Raw genomic sequence first — 16,017 nt, 5'->3', positions numbered from 1 at the left:
TGTATTAACAAGTGTAAAGCACCTAGAACAGTGGCACATAGCAAAGATCAGTTAGTCAGTATTTTATTAAGTCAAGAAAATTTTTCAGTTGCCACTCTGGAAGACGTGTAGATTATTAATTATTCTTAAATACATTTCTCTACTGTTTTGAAGTTGGACAAATAGAACTAAAATTTTTTATCAGTACTTTGAGAAAAGAGGTAAAGTATACTAAGTTTAGAAATGATGAACAGGGTTAATATTTTTATTAGGCATACAAGAGAGTAAACATGTATTTTAGAATGCTATAAAAGGCAACAGACTAAATGAGGTGGTAAAACAAGAATTCCCAACCACCAGAGGATGACAAAAGGACAGCAGTATGTGACATGGGAGTGAAGGAAGGCACCAAGAGGCTGAAGGGTGTGGTAGAAAGAGGTGAGAAGGCAATGTTTACCATTTTGCCTAGGTCCTTAGGAGAGGTCACTGATACACTGGTTTCACATGTGGGACGGTGTTGTGCACTGTAGTGCTTGACCTGGTGAGTGAATGTGGAATGGATAAGTCCTTCTTTGAAACATCACTCACACTCTGTCAAGGGGGCATGTTTTAATTGGTGTGACTTGAACATGGATAACTGAAGGAGCAGTTCTCTAACCATGGTAAATTTGAGCAGTCCCATGGGAGGAAGGAAAGAAAACAGCACAAATCAACAGACAAGCTGTGAACATCAATAACAATGACCCAGGCAGTCTCAGGCTCAGTGCAGAGCAGCCAAATTTATGTACAATGTGAAAGCATCCCATATGATTAGGCCTCTTTTATTCATACACAGCCCTGCTTTGTAGATAAATCTATGGTGAATTGATCTCCATTTCTAATAGTGAAAAGAAAGCCCCACTTCCCTGGAGTACTCACCAGTTGTCTGTTAGAAAACCTATTGTAGAACTGATTGAGGTTCTGTAGTGCGATAAGCATGACTCTCCTAAGATGCTCCAGGCAGCTCACCTTGATCTGCCTGGACAATGAGACAGCTAGAATTGGGAGGTCTTCCCTCTTCTGATGAGAGGGGTTGCTTCTAATCTCAGCTTCCCCCTGCATTGTTAGCTTTTTTCCTCAAAATGTAGGAATGCAACTTTGCACAGGTCCCCAAAGTCACCAAACGCTGAGCAGCTAGCTGGCTTTCCCAGACACTCCTGTGAACAGCTGTCATCCAAACTCAGTAAGGCTGGTGCCCAGATAACTTGTTAGTCAGTGTACTCTGCTCCCCACATCCCCACTGATAAAGGTGCTCTCAGACTTGCACTGTAAACAGGAGAGCAACAGGAGGAGTTCCTGTCACCCAGAATGTTCATCCACCGTGTGTTCAACTGTGTGCCCCAGTCCTCATTCCCCACCTAGAGGATATTAGGAGATCTGAGAACTCAAGTCCCCTTTATTCTGATCTTTGGTTGTAAAACTGTTACTCCAATAAAATCCATTCCTTAACCCACACTGTGTGGCGTGTTAGGTGGCACTCACAAAGAGGCCCACCTGTGTCAAGGGTAAACTCAAGTGTGTCTAATCTCCAATATCCACTCATATAACTCTGTCCTCTCAACAAGGTTTCACAGGGTACCACCTCATTTCCCACTGCCAGTTCTCTCCTTGTTCTGAAGTGTAACTCCTATGGTTTTAAGGACCTGAATTCATGTAAATAAGTATAATATCTTGTCTCCTCATCTAACTCAAGCTTCAATTTGTTCCTCTTCATGTTTGCTATTTTCAGTGTAGAAATTGTTCCCTTTCGTAAGGGAGGGGATAAAACAGAAGCAAAACTGTTCAGCTACATGATGGCATTCATTAATATTATTCCTTTTGCCCAAGAAACTCCCTCATTCTTATTTTCTTATTCTGAGCATAATTGAAAACCTATTTTACTTGTTAATTTATGGAGTATTTCAAACTACATTTACGTGATAAGATTATTACTACAGTACACTTTAATTCATTTGTATAAACATATGTTATTCAAGTGGCTTTTTCAAAAATGTGCGCATTCAATGCCTTCCAACTAGAAGCTATTAAATTCTTAGTGGTGGGTAATAAAAAATAGAAACTCTTCTAATTTCCAGAATTTTACTTTAAATTAAGTGTGGCTCATAATTCAGGTGAACAAAGATGTGAGAGGTGGTGTGGGATAGCTTATGTGACTGACCCTTAGGAGACAATAATAAAAAGTTCCCCCAAACTGGAGCCAAGGAATTCAGCTTAAGAGATTAGCTGGAAAGGAAGGGAAGGCACTATAGGACATTTTCTTTTTCACTTTTAAATGGTGATCACTCTCATGCTTTAATTTTCTTCCCCTCATCTCTGCACAGAAAAATAAAGGATACTAATTTGCAGAGATAAGATGATGCTTTGTTACTTTTTATGATACCCCAAATTCCAAAGACCAGAGGGCAAATACCTAATTTGTTATTTTTAAAAGAAAAAAACCCTAGATATTGGAGATGATAATAAAATTATATTAAAGTAAAGAAAAAATGTGCATATTCCTTAATACCAGGAGACATAAAAGTCAGAGTGTGGAGGTTTTTATTTTCCACAACAGGGTACCTTCCTAAATTTGTGGAAGCTGAGCAACAACAGATCCTTGCACATCCCACACATATTCATGTGCAGTAAAAATTTATTATACACTCAAAGTATCTACTTAAGAGGAGATTTTTGGATGGTTCTATATATAACTTGAGTCACTTAACCATGAAATAGTATTTCCCTAACAGAAACTTCTTGAAAAGCATTCATGAAAGCATTAAAGAGAATTAAAGTAGCTTTTATGCTGTCCACCCATCTAAATCATCTTCCCTTCCTCTCCTTTTTATTAAGAACTTTGCTGTTGTCAAGAATTAGAATAGATCTTAGTTGCTCTAAGAAATTTTCAGAGACGTTCTTAAACTTCAAGGACCTACCCCTCATTAACTTCCCAGGAGAGTAACTATCAGGACGGATCATTTGACATTTAGTACCTGTCTTGAAATGTATTTCTATGGGTTTGTATCTTTTCTAGCCAATAATTTATAATTTTCTTGAAATCTGTGGCCACATCATATGTATTTTGGCATCACAAACAATAGTAGTGAACCAAATATAAAAGGCACTTTGAACATACGCTTTTAAGAAAGAATCATATGCATCTCTGTGCAAAGAGAGAGAAAGAGAAATACAATCAACATAAAGATAGGTTAATTTTATATCAAAACTGTAAGAAATTGAGTAAACCCAACTCTACTGTCATTTCCCCAAGGAAAAAACACAGTGAAATTGAATACTGGGGAAAATAGTACAGGCAAATTTATCTTTGAGTCTCTGTTTACAAACTGGGATAAAATTATAAGTAATGCACTGCCACCCAGTGGCGAACTTTCACTTCAGACGAAACAATAGTTAAGCTAGTCAAAAGACTCCAGACATTAGAGATCTTCGTTCAGGAAATTTTACACCTCATTAGAAAAATATGAGGAAAAGAGAAGTTAATGCTCAGGTTTAAAATAAAAGTGTTTTTATCTTTTAGTGGAAACATCCTAAAATAATTACTGATAAGTTGATATGATGCATCAAAATAATATGAAGAATGGAGGGAGATAAGTTGGAGGTATATTTAAAGCAATTTGAGCTATAAATTGATAATTTTTTTAGCCGGGTGATGGTTACATGAAGATTCATTATACAATTCTGTCTACTTTGGTACATATTTGAAATTTTTTACAAGTTTATTTTTTTTTAATCTCACCAAGATATATATTATCATTGAGTGTAGGATTTGATCAATAAAAATAGAAAGCTCTCTCCATAAATTATTTTGCAGAAATCAGTAGGTTAAGCCATAAGTTAGGAAGACGAACTTGTAATCTTCATTTGCCTTATAAAGTGAACATTAAGGAAATTAACTCAAACCTTCTTCAACCCAAGGTAATAAAAGAGTTGAAACTGCTTTTCAAATTGTGTTTATATTAAATGTCAACTCATGTTGACTTACAAAAGAGATTACTAAACAAATACGAAAAGTAAATTGTCAAGACATTTAGGAAAACTGCACTGGAGTGGAATTATTTTCTCTCTTTTTTTCTCTTGACATTTACTGAGTATTGAGTTTTGTAGTATGTTGATTTTCTAACCTTTCAAAAAAGAGCTCGGGAGTTATTGCTTTGTTGCTAGGTTTTAGGCAACATTAGAGGTCCTGCTTTCACTCTTTTTTCCTACTCTGACCTCACTCCTTTAGAAAATTAATTCTGTTTCTTAGCAACCAGGGTGGGTAACACTTAAATATACTTCAAGTTCTTTTGTAAAGCAAAGGCTAAATGTTTCCCTTATAAACTATCTGTTTGCTTAGTTTCATTTGGCTTTGCAGAAAAGATCTGCTGAGACATACTGCCGTTAACATTTTTATTAAAACTCTCAGTTTTAAATGGTGAGTGAAGTTACTGATTTTCTAATGAATGCTTCTGTTTTTTGTGTTTGTTTGGAATTATTCCAGTTTGTCAATTTGTCTGTCTTTGGAATCTGTGTGTTTTATGTTAAGATATATGAGATGAATTCATTTAAGAGAGAAACAATCTCTTTATATATAATATTATAAATAGGAGATCATGAAATATGTTAAGAAGGAGAAAGCCCAGCTGGAAGAAAGTGTTGAGTTTCTTTATAAACCTACAAACGTGCATGAATTCGTGGTCTAAGGAGTTCACTGTGATCTTAATAGCAGAATATTTTACAATGCTCTTTTCTTATGTTGGCATCATTTAGGTATCAGGTATATATCTATATCAATCTATCTCTCTGTCTATCTCCCCAAATACTTAGGGTTACAAAATTAAACTCAGATATGTAAGCAAATTTAGAAAAAAAATATTAGATATTTGAGCTTTTAGATAACAGTTTCAAAAAAGGAGCATCTGTAATTTCCAGAATTTGGCAACCAGTTGCTTGCCAAATGGTTCAAACTGTTGAACCATTTAAAGTTTGCATTTTTGTAAGGTAGAAAAATCATTGAATAAAAGGAATTTCACATGACTCAACCTAAAATATGCAGAACCCTACATAGTGTTTGTAAAGATAGAAATCTTTGTTTCAATTTTATATTCTAATTTGGGGGCAGATGTTGTAAACTAACTTTAATACAAGGTACAAGCCAAAATGTAACTTCAAGTTCCATTGCTGTATTAAGAAGGAAGTATGAATCCTGATAGATCTGGGGATGCATTTATTGGAGGTGGCATTTAAACTGATCCTTGAGACCAGTGTAATTTCATAGATGGAGAATAACTGTGCTTACTGAATGCAGATTAAGCCATTCCTTTATTTCCAATGAGACATCTTGGCCAAAATATAGCTTCTGTAATATCAACATTTACCACTAAATCTTTGACTGAATGAGAATATTGCTAGTTTACTTTTTCTGACTTCCTCAGCTACACATCTTATGACTTTGTATTTCTCTTTGCCTTAGCTTTTTCCATGTAAAGTGAGGATTATAATGTGATATTGCCATCACAGTCTTCAATCTTTCAACTAGATCTCCAGTTGATTTCTTTCTGTTGGGGTGTCTTGGGACTACAATGACATATGCTAATGCATGATTCATATATTACACTATAGAAGCTTAATTTTACACACATATTATTCAAGGAATAATATGTAACAATAAATTCGTAAGGACAAAATAAAGTATGCAAAATTAAAGATAATTTCTCACTAGTTTAAATATTGTATAGTAGCAATTTTTGGTAGTCAGGAAGACCCAGGCATATACAGAGAGAGACAGATTGGAGCTTTAGTGGCAATAAGGTGACAGATGAGCTTGTTCATTCCCAGCTACCTAGTCAAAAAGAGGGCCAGACCAGCAATGCATTCTGCAATCACAGCTTCTTAGTCTGATGGCTGTCTAGCTCTCTTACTGCCATGATACTTGTTTTTTATATCAATTAGACTTCTGAGGTCTTGATCTATTCTTATTCTTCCAGTTTATAACCCTCCTCGTCAGTTTCTTCACAGCTGTATGTCCTGGTGGGACACTTCATTGTCTCACCAACACCATCAATCTTCATGTCTTTTCATGGCGGGAGATTACAAAACCCTGACCATGAATCAGTCTACTAATGTGCTTTCTTTGCTCATGTAACCAGATTTCAGAGCCTTGCAGGAGATAGGTATATTTACAATTTTAGTCAAGGCTGAGCCTTCAGTGCTTCTCAGAAGTTTAAAAATTTATTTCTACAGAAATGTGAAGGGTCATAAATGAGGCAGGAGAGTTATAAAATAAGGCATATACTGGGAGCAAATTAACAACTGACTGTCAAGGGCTTGATTTTCATCAGCTCCAGGTCAGTATGTAGGTCAGGGCTGATGTCACATTAACCAGGTTCAGAAGAGTCCAACATGAAAAACAGAACGTACAGATTTATTAGTTTATGAGAAAAATAAACCAAACTAACTCATATCTTTTTTCTAGCTCATTGTCTTCCAGTAGACTACTGTACATGCAAAGCCAAATGATCATCTGAGGGTGACTTGGTGAAAGTTAGATGAGAGTAAGAATTAATTAATGGTTTATATGTTAAATGGCTCAGGTTATGAAAAGTCATGCATCAGTCTTCTAAGTTTAGATAGATATGATAATGAAAATAAAAATATCAAATATGGGCCAGCATGCTCTCCCCTCTGGATGAATCTTGGAAGGGTACAGCCAACCTACAAACTCTCAACCTTTTTTTTTTTTTTTTTTTGCGGTATGCGGGCCTCCCACTGTTGTGGCCTCTCCCGTTGCGGAGCACAGGCTCCGGACGCACAGGCTCAGCAGCCATGGCTCACGGGCCCAGCCGCTCCGCGGCATGTGGGATCCTCCCGGACCGGAGCACGAACCCGTGTCCCCTACATCGGCAGGCGGACTCTCAACCACTGCGCCACCAGGGAAGCCCCTCAACCTTTCTTTTTAAAAATCTTTTATTTATAAACCCTTTTAATGTCTATGCAGACTTTCCTATTGTTTACTGTATAATGTAGAAACATGAAATTAACATATTTTTATTATTTAATTTATATTTTTTGCATTGCTTAGGAAATAGTAATCCTATTTCCACATATTTTGTTAACTGGTGTATTATTTTAGTGATTAACTTTATTTATTTATTTTTTTTTTGCGGTACGCGGGCCTCTCACTGTTGTGGCCTCTCCCGTTGTGGAGCACAGGCTACAGACGCGCAGGCTCAGCAGCCATGGCTCACGGGCCCAGCCGCTCCGCGGCATGTGGGATCTTCCCGGACCGGGGCACGAACCCGTGTCCGCTGCATCAGCAGGCAGACTCTCAACCACTGCGCCACCAGGGAAGCCCTAACTTTATTTTATAGTAACTTTGTAGAGATTGTAAATGGCTCCCTATTCATCAACTCTCCTTTATTTTTCATGTATTAATGAACAACAGAGGATAACATATTTTTGAACACTTGGGGAATTTCTAATCTTCTCACTCAGATATTAAGCACCACTCTTTTTTTGTCTCTATTTGGCTTTTGTAAAAAGTGTATAAGAATACTTAACATGCGATTTAGCCTCCTAACAGATTTTCAAGTGCACAACACAGTATTAATATAGGTACACCATTGTACAGCAGACCTCTAGAATTTATTCATCTTGTATAACTGAAACTTTATACCTGATGAATAGCAGTTCCTCATCCCTCCTCCCTCTCAGGCTCCGGCAACCACCATTCTACTCTCTGTTTCTGTGAGTTTGACTATTTTAGATTTCCTCATATTAGTGGAATCATGCAGTATTTGTCCTTCTGTGACTGGCTTATTTCACTTAGCATAATGTCCTCCAACTTCATTCATATTGGTACATATGGCAGAATTGCCTTCATTTTTAAGGCTGAATACTATTCCATTTTGTGTATATACAACATTTTCTTTATCCATTTGTTAGTTTGCAACCTCCTCAGGAGCTGCACAGGTGTAATCTGAAACTGGCCCCTGTACGTGGAGGGCAAGGAGAGAGGGAAGACAGAGGCAGACCATTCCAGATTGGGAGGTAGGCAGGTTTAAGAAGCAAAGGAACTTACACACGTGGCTTGTCTTGGGCGGCTGCCAAGATGAGTAGATCTCCGCGCTCCCCGCGCCCCCAATTTAAAAAGTTTATAGAGAGGACTTCACTGGGTGAAGTCACGTATACAGTCCAGATAGTCTCGGCACCATATTACTATCTCAAGGCTGTGTCCTTGGGCAGCTTCTAGAGCAGGAAAGGCAAGTGATGCACACATTCTAAGAACAGGGTAGGGGGTAAGGGACGTCTGATTGCCTAGGTCCAGCTCACGGGTCAACTGGTGGTCACTTCCTCACGATGACCTCCTCCAACACCATTGATCCAGCAATGAATATTTAGATTGCTTCTGTATCTTAACTGTTGTGAATAATGCTGCAATTAACATGAGAGTGCAGATATCTCTTTGAGATTCTGATTTCAATTTTTTGGATAAGTATCCAGAAGTGTGATTATTGGATCATATGGCAGTTCTATTTTTAAACTTTTGAGGAGCCACCACACTGTCTTCCTTAGTGGCTGCATCATTTTACATTGTCACCAATAGTGTACAAGTGTTCCAGTTTTTCTACATCCTCACCAACACTTAATGTCTTTAATTTTTTTGATTATAGCTATTCTGACAGGTGTGAGATGATGTTTCATTGTGGTTTTGATTTGCATTTTCCTGATGGTTAGTGATGTTGAGCATCTTTCCATACACATGTTGGCCATTTGTATATCTTCTTTGGAGAAGTGTCTATTCAAGTCTTTAGCTCATTTTTCAGTCAGGTTATTTGTTTTTGTTGCTGTTGAGTTGAAGGAGTTCTTAAATATTTTCGATATTAGCCCCTTATCAGATAAACAGTTTGCAAATATTTTCTTCCATTCCATAGGTTGCCTTTTCACTCTGTTGATTGCTTCTTTTGCTGTGCAGAAGCTTTCATGTTCCCTTTGACTATTTTTTTGCAAAATTTAACTGGACTCAGCTAGATAACACCTATAGTCTTGTTCTTTCTATTTCCCAGAAAAAAGTTTGTCTTTTACGTTTACTGAAATGTATCCAACATGATTTAATAATTTGTTTTTTCTAATTGATATAAAATTTATATAACATAATTTCATGACTTGCCATTTTAGAATGTACAGTTTAGTGGTTTTTAGTATATTCACAATGTTGTGAAACTATCATCACTATCTAATTCCAGAACATGTCTTTCACCCCCAAAAGAAATCTTGTACTTGTTAGCAGTCAATCCTAATTGCCTCTTCCCCACACCCTGTGGCAAAAAAATTTTTTTAATCTATTTTGTCACTGAGTTTGTGGGCAGTTTGTTACATAGCATTATTGCAGCAAAAGCTGACTTAGCTACAGGCCTATACTTCCAGTTATATTGTGGACATATATTTTGTTTAAATCTACTTATTATTATGGTCTTTTTTCCATAAACTGATCCTCCTCTTGTGTTTCTTATATTGGTTAAGAAATTCTCTATTATCTTTGATTCATTAAAATTCCTTGGTGTGTCATTAAAGACCTTTGCTAATATAACCCCAATAACCCCAACTGATTTTTCTATCTTTATATTCCACTGCCTCCTCATATACATATGCTAAGCTCCTGCCACACATGCTTCTTGCTTTTCTCTCAATGGGCCGTAGTCATTAAAAATATATATTCATATTAGAAGTTGAAAAACAGTTCATCATTTTATATTACAAAATATTTATTATTAATTTTTTCAAGTTGACATTTTCAATGTTTCTCCAAAGTAGTTTCTCTTTATACACAACTTTGAATTACTGCATAATAACATTTAGAATCTTGAAAAGCCTCTATTTTTTTTTTTTTTTTTTTTTTTTGCGGTAGGCGGGCCTCTCACTGTTGTGGCCTCTCCCCTTGCGGAGCACAGGCTCCGGACGCACAGGCTCAGCGGCCATGGCTCACGGGCCTAGCCGCTCTGCGGCATGTGGGATCTTCCCGGACCGGGGCACGAACCCGTGTCCCCTGCATCGGCAGGCGGACTCTCAACCACTGCGCCACCAGGGAAGCCCCGAAAAGCCTCTATTTTGATGTTGTTGTCAAACAACACAAAATTCTAGCACAAGACAAGGAAATTCATCCCCACCTCAGATCCTTATTTCCCAGGAACCAGCACTGTTTTATTTCCACTTAGCCAAATATATTTTAATTGATTATTATTCCTCTTTGCATGGAGATTTTAAATTCATTGGCATTGTCTAGTAATATACTAACACATTCATTAAATCCTAGAAGTGTGCCAACCATATCCTTGTCACAGATCAACAAAGAGCAAATCCATGATTCTTATCCATAGATCCCAATCATAGAAGCTACAATGCACTTATTATGGTTTAGGTGGCCATAGAAATCCTAGAAATAGCTTATGACAAATTTTACATACTTTCTGTGCCTTGGTGAAATGTTGTTTCCTTCCTTTACCCCCTGGCATATTTCTACTTATTCTTCAAAATCAGTTTAAATGATAACTTTTCTTTTGATGTCACTTCTATTTTCCTGATAGGATTAGCTGAGCACTCTCCTTGCTTCTCATAACACTATTGTAGTATCTGTCACGTTACACAGGTTTGGTTTTTGTTTTCATGCCTTTCTCCCAATAGCCTCTCAGTTACTTAAGGACATGGATTTCAAGTTAATAATTTTGAATCCCTAGCCTCTAATGTGGTGACTACTGTGACAAAGATGCTGAATAAATGCTCGCAGCAGCCGTGATACTTTCATCCCCTCTACACACACTCCTTGTCATTTCTGAGCTTTTTTTCCTGCTTCATAAATCTTTCAGAGATTTCCCTGGCCCAGAGAGAAAATATTCAATACACAGGTCTACAGTAGCATACTTCACCAATTTCCATATCTGTTGCAGATTCCAACACGTGAACACGCCCTTGAGTCCCAGGAAGGCAGGAGAGGCAGGAATATTGGAAAGGGCCTGCAGCAGCGTCCCACACAAGATCTCAACTCCAAATAGAAAAGAAATGTCCTGCAAGCACCACAATTGGAAATAAAAGTCAACATATGGGAAATAAAGCCTCCTGATTATAGTTATAAACTGTATACATCTTTGAGACTTCCAGAAAAGCCATCAAGGACCATTAAGGAAGAAGAAAGGAGAAAAAAAGCATTTTTCCAGGAACAATGCTTCACTTTCCCAGCATAAGGAATCATCCCAACAGGACCATGTCTCCTAAATTTATAACTACATTTCCTCATCTGGATTCACATAAAGTGAAGTTAACTGGAAAATATCCAAATGGTGTATACCTCAATCCAAAACCACATAACTTTCCACAGGTACAAAAAGAACATCTGATTCTAAATAACTTAAAAGAGATAAGGGGAAAATATATTATTTTTATTCATTTCTTAATTATAACTATTACATGAGCAAAAAAAGTATATGTGAATATAATGTGTATAAAGTTGCATCTTTATTTCTCATGGCACAATACAACTCAAATTCAGCAATAAATGAGAAAGGAGATGTAAGACTCTGGTTAATGTTTCTGATGGGGTTTTATCTGCCAGTTGGAATGACCAACTAGGGATGGCTTTTCTAGGGCTCAAGAAGAGTTTGGACTGAGGTGTAATTGGAGAACAGACCTCAGTTTCCAGGAGTTTACAGTCTAGTAGTAATGAAATAAAATCATGGAACAAATGGATGAGTGAATGAAAATTGACAAAGAGGGGATATTGTATTATTTAAATAAGTCTAATGATTAATAATTTAAATAATATATGAGGAAGAATTTCTAATTTAAAGTGGTGGTGGGGAATATATATTTAAGGAGATGCAAATGAAGTCAAAATATAATTCCACTAGTATATGAATATATCCTATACTTAGGTGTATAATTTAACTTATAAATATGATTCTTGTTAGGTAAAGAATTTAGCAATAGGAATGATAATACCAAAAAAAAATTCTAGAAAAAGGAAAAAAATTATTCCATTGGGAAAATACAAGGAAGCAGTTAAGAGCATGGCCTCTGGGATCAGTGTATCCCAGTTCTCTTATTTTCTAATAATTTTGTACAAGTTATTAAGCCTCTTTCCTTATTTATACTTTAGGATAACAATACTATATGTTTTATATGGTTATTTTAAGTAATGAAGGAGACAGTTACATACAAATTTCTTACAATAGGGTTTGGAATATTGAGATATTCAATAAAAGTGAACTCTTAGGAGCTATTAGGATAAAAGTTGGGAAATTCAAGATGCCTTGATCCATAACCTTCTCTACTTGTCCAGGGCATCTAAACACTTTTATATGTAGTAAATGAAATATGTTACCATTTGGAAATGAGGGAATGTCAATTAAATATTAAATGCCATTGGTTTATTTAAATATTTCACTAGTTAAAGTTAGAATTACATGACTTGGGTAAGCAAAAGTTCAAGGAATGGGGGACTTTGAAAAAATTTTTCTTGGAGTATAGTTGATTTACAATGTTGTATTAGTTCCAGGTGTACAACAAAGTGAATCAGTTATACGTATACGTATATCCACTCTTTTTTAGATTCTTTTCTCATATAGGTCATTAGAGAGTATTCAGTAGGGTTCCCTATGCTACACAGTAGGTTCTTGTTAGTTGTCTATTTTATATATAGTAGTGTGTATATGTCAATGCCAAGCTGGGACTTTTCAGTTCATATTAGTTCTTTTTAACCATGTTAAAAAAAACTTTGTTTTATAGTTTACTAAAAACAGTCAATATTTATTCTATTCCAGCCTCAGCAAATTATTTTAGCTTTGTTCAATAATTTTCCTATTGCCTGAAATAAATTCAGCTCTAGAAATTAAACATGTAACGCTATTTGCATTTAAGATTACTTTACCAAATTCTGAACAGATTCCTTTAATTTCATCCTGTTTAAAATATCATTTCTGAATTATTCACAGAAGGATAATCGAAGTCCTCGCTCCACCATAAATTAATTGGTTATACACTGTCTTGAATCTTAGATTATTCTATCAATTGTTTATAGGCAAGTTTTAAATGCTATAGTAAAATCCTCAAAATTGCATTTTACTGGTGAAATATTTAATATTTGGAAAAACCAAATTCCAAATTGAATGTTAGCAATATGAAACAATATTTATTAGTAGTAACACAATCTTCTCTTTACATATCTAGTACCAACATAATTTACCAAATTTTGTGACAACTTAGAAAAGGGACCAAAAGGATTAAAGTTTAAGTCACAACACTTAAGTACAGGTAAGTTATTATAATAAAGTTATGAATATGGCAAAAAAATAAATTTTCTGCATTATATCTTGATAGTAATACATAAAAAGGCAAATAATTTAAAAAGTATTTTTTTACTTATCACCTTTAATGATACAGTAAATTTTTTAAATGCCCAGGTAATTAATGGCAACAATCCATATGCTTTCTTATCCACAACTTTTAATATATTATTAAAGATTGAGTTTGTAACTCAACGTGTTCTATGTAGAGAACCAATGAGTTAAAATATACATTTCAGAAGCAAGCTGCATAGCTTTGAATCTTGGCTTCATTGCCCTAAATTACCTAAACTGTCTATATCTTGGTTTCCTCATCTGTAAATGGGAATGATAATAGTTGAATCTTCATCATAGAATTACTGTGACCATTAAATCTGTTATACATATGTAAAGCACTTAGTTAATGTATGTAAAGCATGTGTTGTCTAACACATGGTAAATATACATACCATTATTATTATTATGGTGCCATTTGTATAGTGTTTATGCAGACTTAATTTGTATAATCCAGCATTTTTTATTTGGATGGGGTGAATAATACATACTGTATTTACATATTATAATTACATATCAATTATAAACAAAACAATAAGGTGTTAACGGTGGCTGATTTTTTTTTTAACAGTGGCTGATTTTGGATAGTGGGATAATGGTTGAATTTTGTTTTCTTCTTTTTAAAATGAGTAGCAAATAATTTTATCATTGGAAAATTAATGTATTTGCAAACAATGTATACATTTTGGCATGGATTAAATTTAAAAGGTCTTCTCTAGGTGTGTAATTAAATTGGTACACCTCAAGTTTCCTGATATATGAGTCACTATGGAGAAAATACCAAGAATATTGTGTAGACCAATAAGACCAAGACTTTGATGTTAAGAAATGTCTAAGTCAAATATAAGATAGAATACAAAATATGCCATTCGAGTCACAAAGCACTAATGTGAAAAAGTTTTAAAAAGAGGTTTCCAAGGAAATAAACTAAGGTAAGATTTGAATTGAAGTTGGAAGAAGGACAAAATTAATTCCAGCAGAAAGGGTGGAAAGGATAAGCAAATTTTTATTTAGATTTGCATTTATAAATTGCCCAGCAATTTACTACTCCTGGGTCCTTATCTCCAAAAATGAGACCATATTCTGAGAGACATCATGAACAAAGACTAATGTAATTGCTAAGTTTCTCATTTGTCTTCCTGTCTCTAGTAAGTGGATGCCCTTTGCTGAAGGAAGGTCAGCAGAACACTACAGAAAGATTTATCACCTACAAGCCTCATGAATGCACCTGGGATTCAACGCTCATTTTACCAAAAGCCCTGTGGCCTATTAAATCTGTGTCACACACGGTGAGTTTGCCTCTTTCTCTATGGCTGTTGCGGTTTGTCTCCTGCACTGTCGTTAATGATTGCTTTAATGAAGGAGTTTTTCATTTATTGGAGTGAAAGATACTTCTATCTTTAAAAGTAAAGCATGCAGATTTCTGATTTTTCTTAAAATGCAAATAGTGGATTATCTAGAATTTTGGATTTTTTTTTCTTATTACAAAGATAGTTGGCATGGTGGATTGAGGTCTGAAGATTGTGAGGAATCTTACCCAGGTTTACTCCCACTTTATTTGGAGCAGCCCATTTTGAGTGAATTGCACTCAAGTAAGAAGGACTGACAAGAAGACTCTGTCATACACTCAGAAAAAGATGCTAAAACACATACTTCATGGCTCAAATTCTCCCCTGGACAAATAAGTCTGCTTTGAACAGCGCTGTATGTCCAAGCAGAACAAGATGTGCATTTGGCATGCAAAGCAAGCTTTTAAAGCAAAGATTATTAAATAGCAATTTTAAAAAGATAAACGAAAATTAAAGTCGATACACGTTTGCTTTTGCGAACTTCCTTTATACCATCTTCCTTAAGAGACACAGAAGGTGGCCAGATGCATACAGTGCATTTATGGAAGAAAAGTTTACTAAGACATGCAAGAACAGTGGGCAAAAATTTTAAGATTTGTTGTTGAACACTTAGGTTAACTCTTGAGAATTACTACTCAAATGACTATTTTTACTACTGTGTACTTTATCCTATGGAAGCTGTACTATCCTAGGAATTATAAATGAAGTATTTGCATGGTGCTTAAACCATTTTAAGTGGAGTCTGAAAGAATCCAGTCCCTTGATCAGATAATTATTATTTTTCTTAGATTTCAGCTGAATTCTGGAAAACTACCAGTGACCATGTCACCATTTCACATTCTTTTGCCTCCTTTCAAGACAACAGGAAACATCCTATTTCCACACACTGTTAACACTTGTATTCCTTGCCTCAGTAACGCTATGTCCTGTCATCTGAGAAGCCTGGGCATACCAACTCACTAACTCCTCACATGCCTTTGGCCATTTCCTGGGAGTCATCCTCCCAACAGCCTTCTTCTGGCCTTCCCTACTCACCCATCTTGTTTGAATACCCTTGTCCATCCAGGCACGAACACCACCCAGAGCATACCTCTAGCAGAGCTTTTTTTTTTTCTTTTTTCTAAATTAAGTTATAGTTGATGTACACTACTATATATTTCAGGTGTACAACATAGTGACACAATTTTTAAAGGTTATAGTTCATTTATAGTTATTATAAAATAGTGGCTATATTCCCTGTGTTGTACAATATAACCTTGTACAATAGCTTATTTATTTTGTAC

At 35.6% G+C, this 16,017-nt stretch overlaps 1 protein-coding gene across 1 annotated transcript; it reads left to right on the top strand.

Moving 5' to 3' along the window:
* Nucleotides 1-368: 368 nt before the first annotated feature.
* LOC308622296 (uncharacterized protein C7orf78) lies at nucleotides 369-15,326 on the top strand (the record flags this gene model as incomplete). Its single annotated transcript, XM_081243658.1, is given in 8 exon segments — nucleotides 369-425; nucleotides 10,941-11,042; nucleotides 11,046-11,196; nucleotides 11,199-11,368; nucleotides 13,216-13,246; nucleotides 13,249-13,299; nucleotides 14,535-14,674; nucleotides 15,240-15,326. Coding segments are annotated over 8 exon segments (789 nt in total).
* Between the last annotated feature and the right edge of the window lie 691 nt (nucleotides 15,327-16,017).

Source organism: Mesoplodon bidens, assembly GCF_964165515.1.
Source record: "Mesoplodon bidens genome assembly, chromosome: 9".
NCBI lineage: Eukaryota > Metazoa > Chordata > Mammalia > Artiodactyla > Ziphiidae > Mesoplodon > Mesoplodon bidens.
This window is presented reverse-complemented; position numbering and strand designations above follow the sequence as displayed.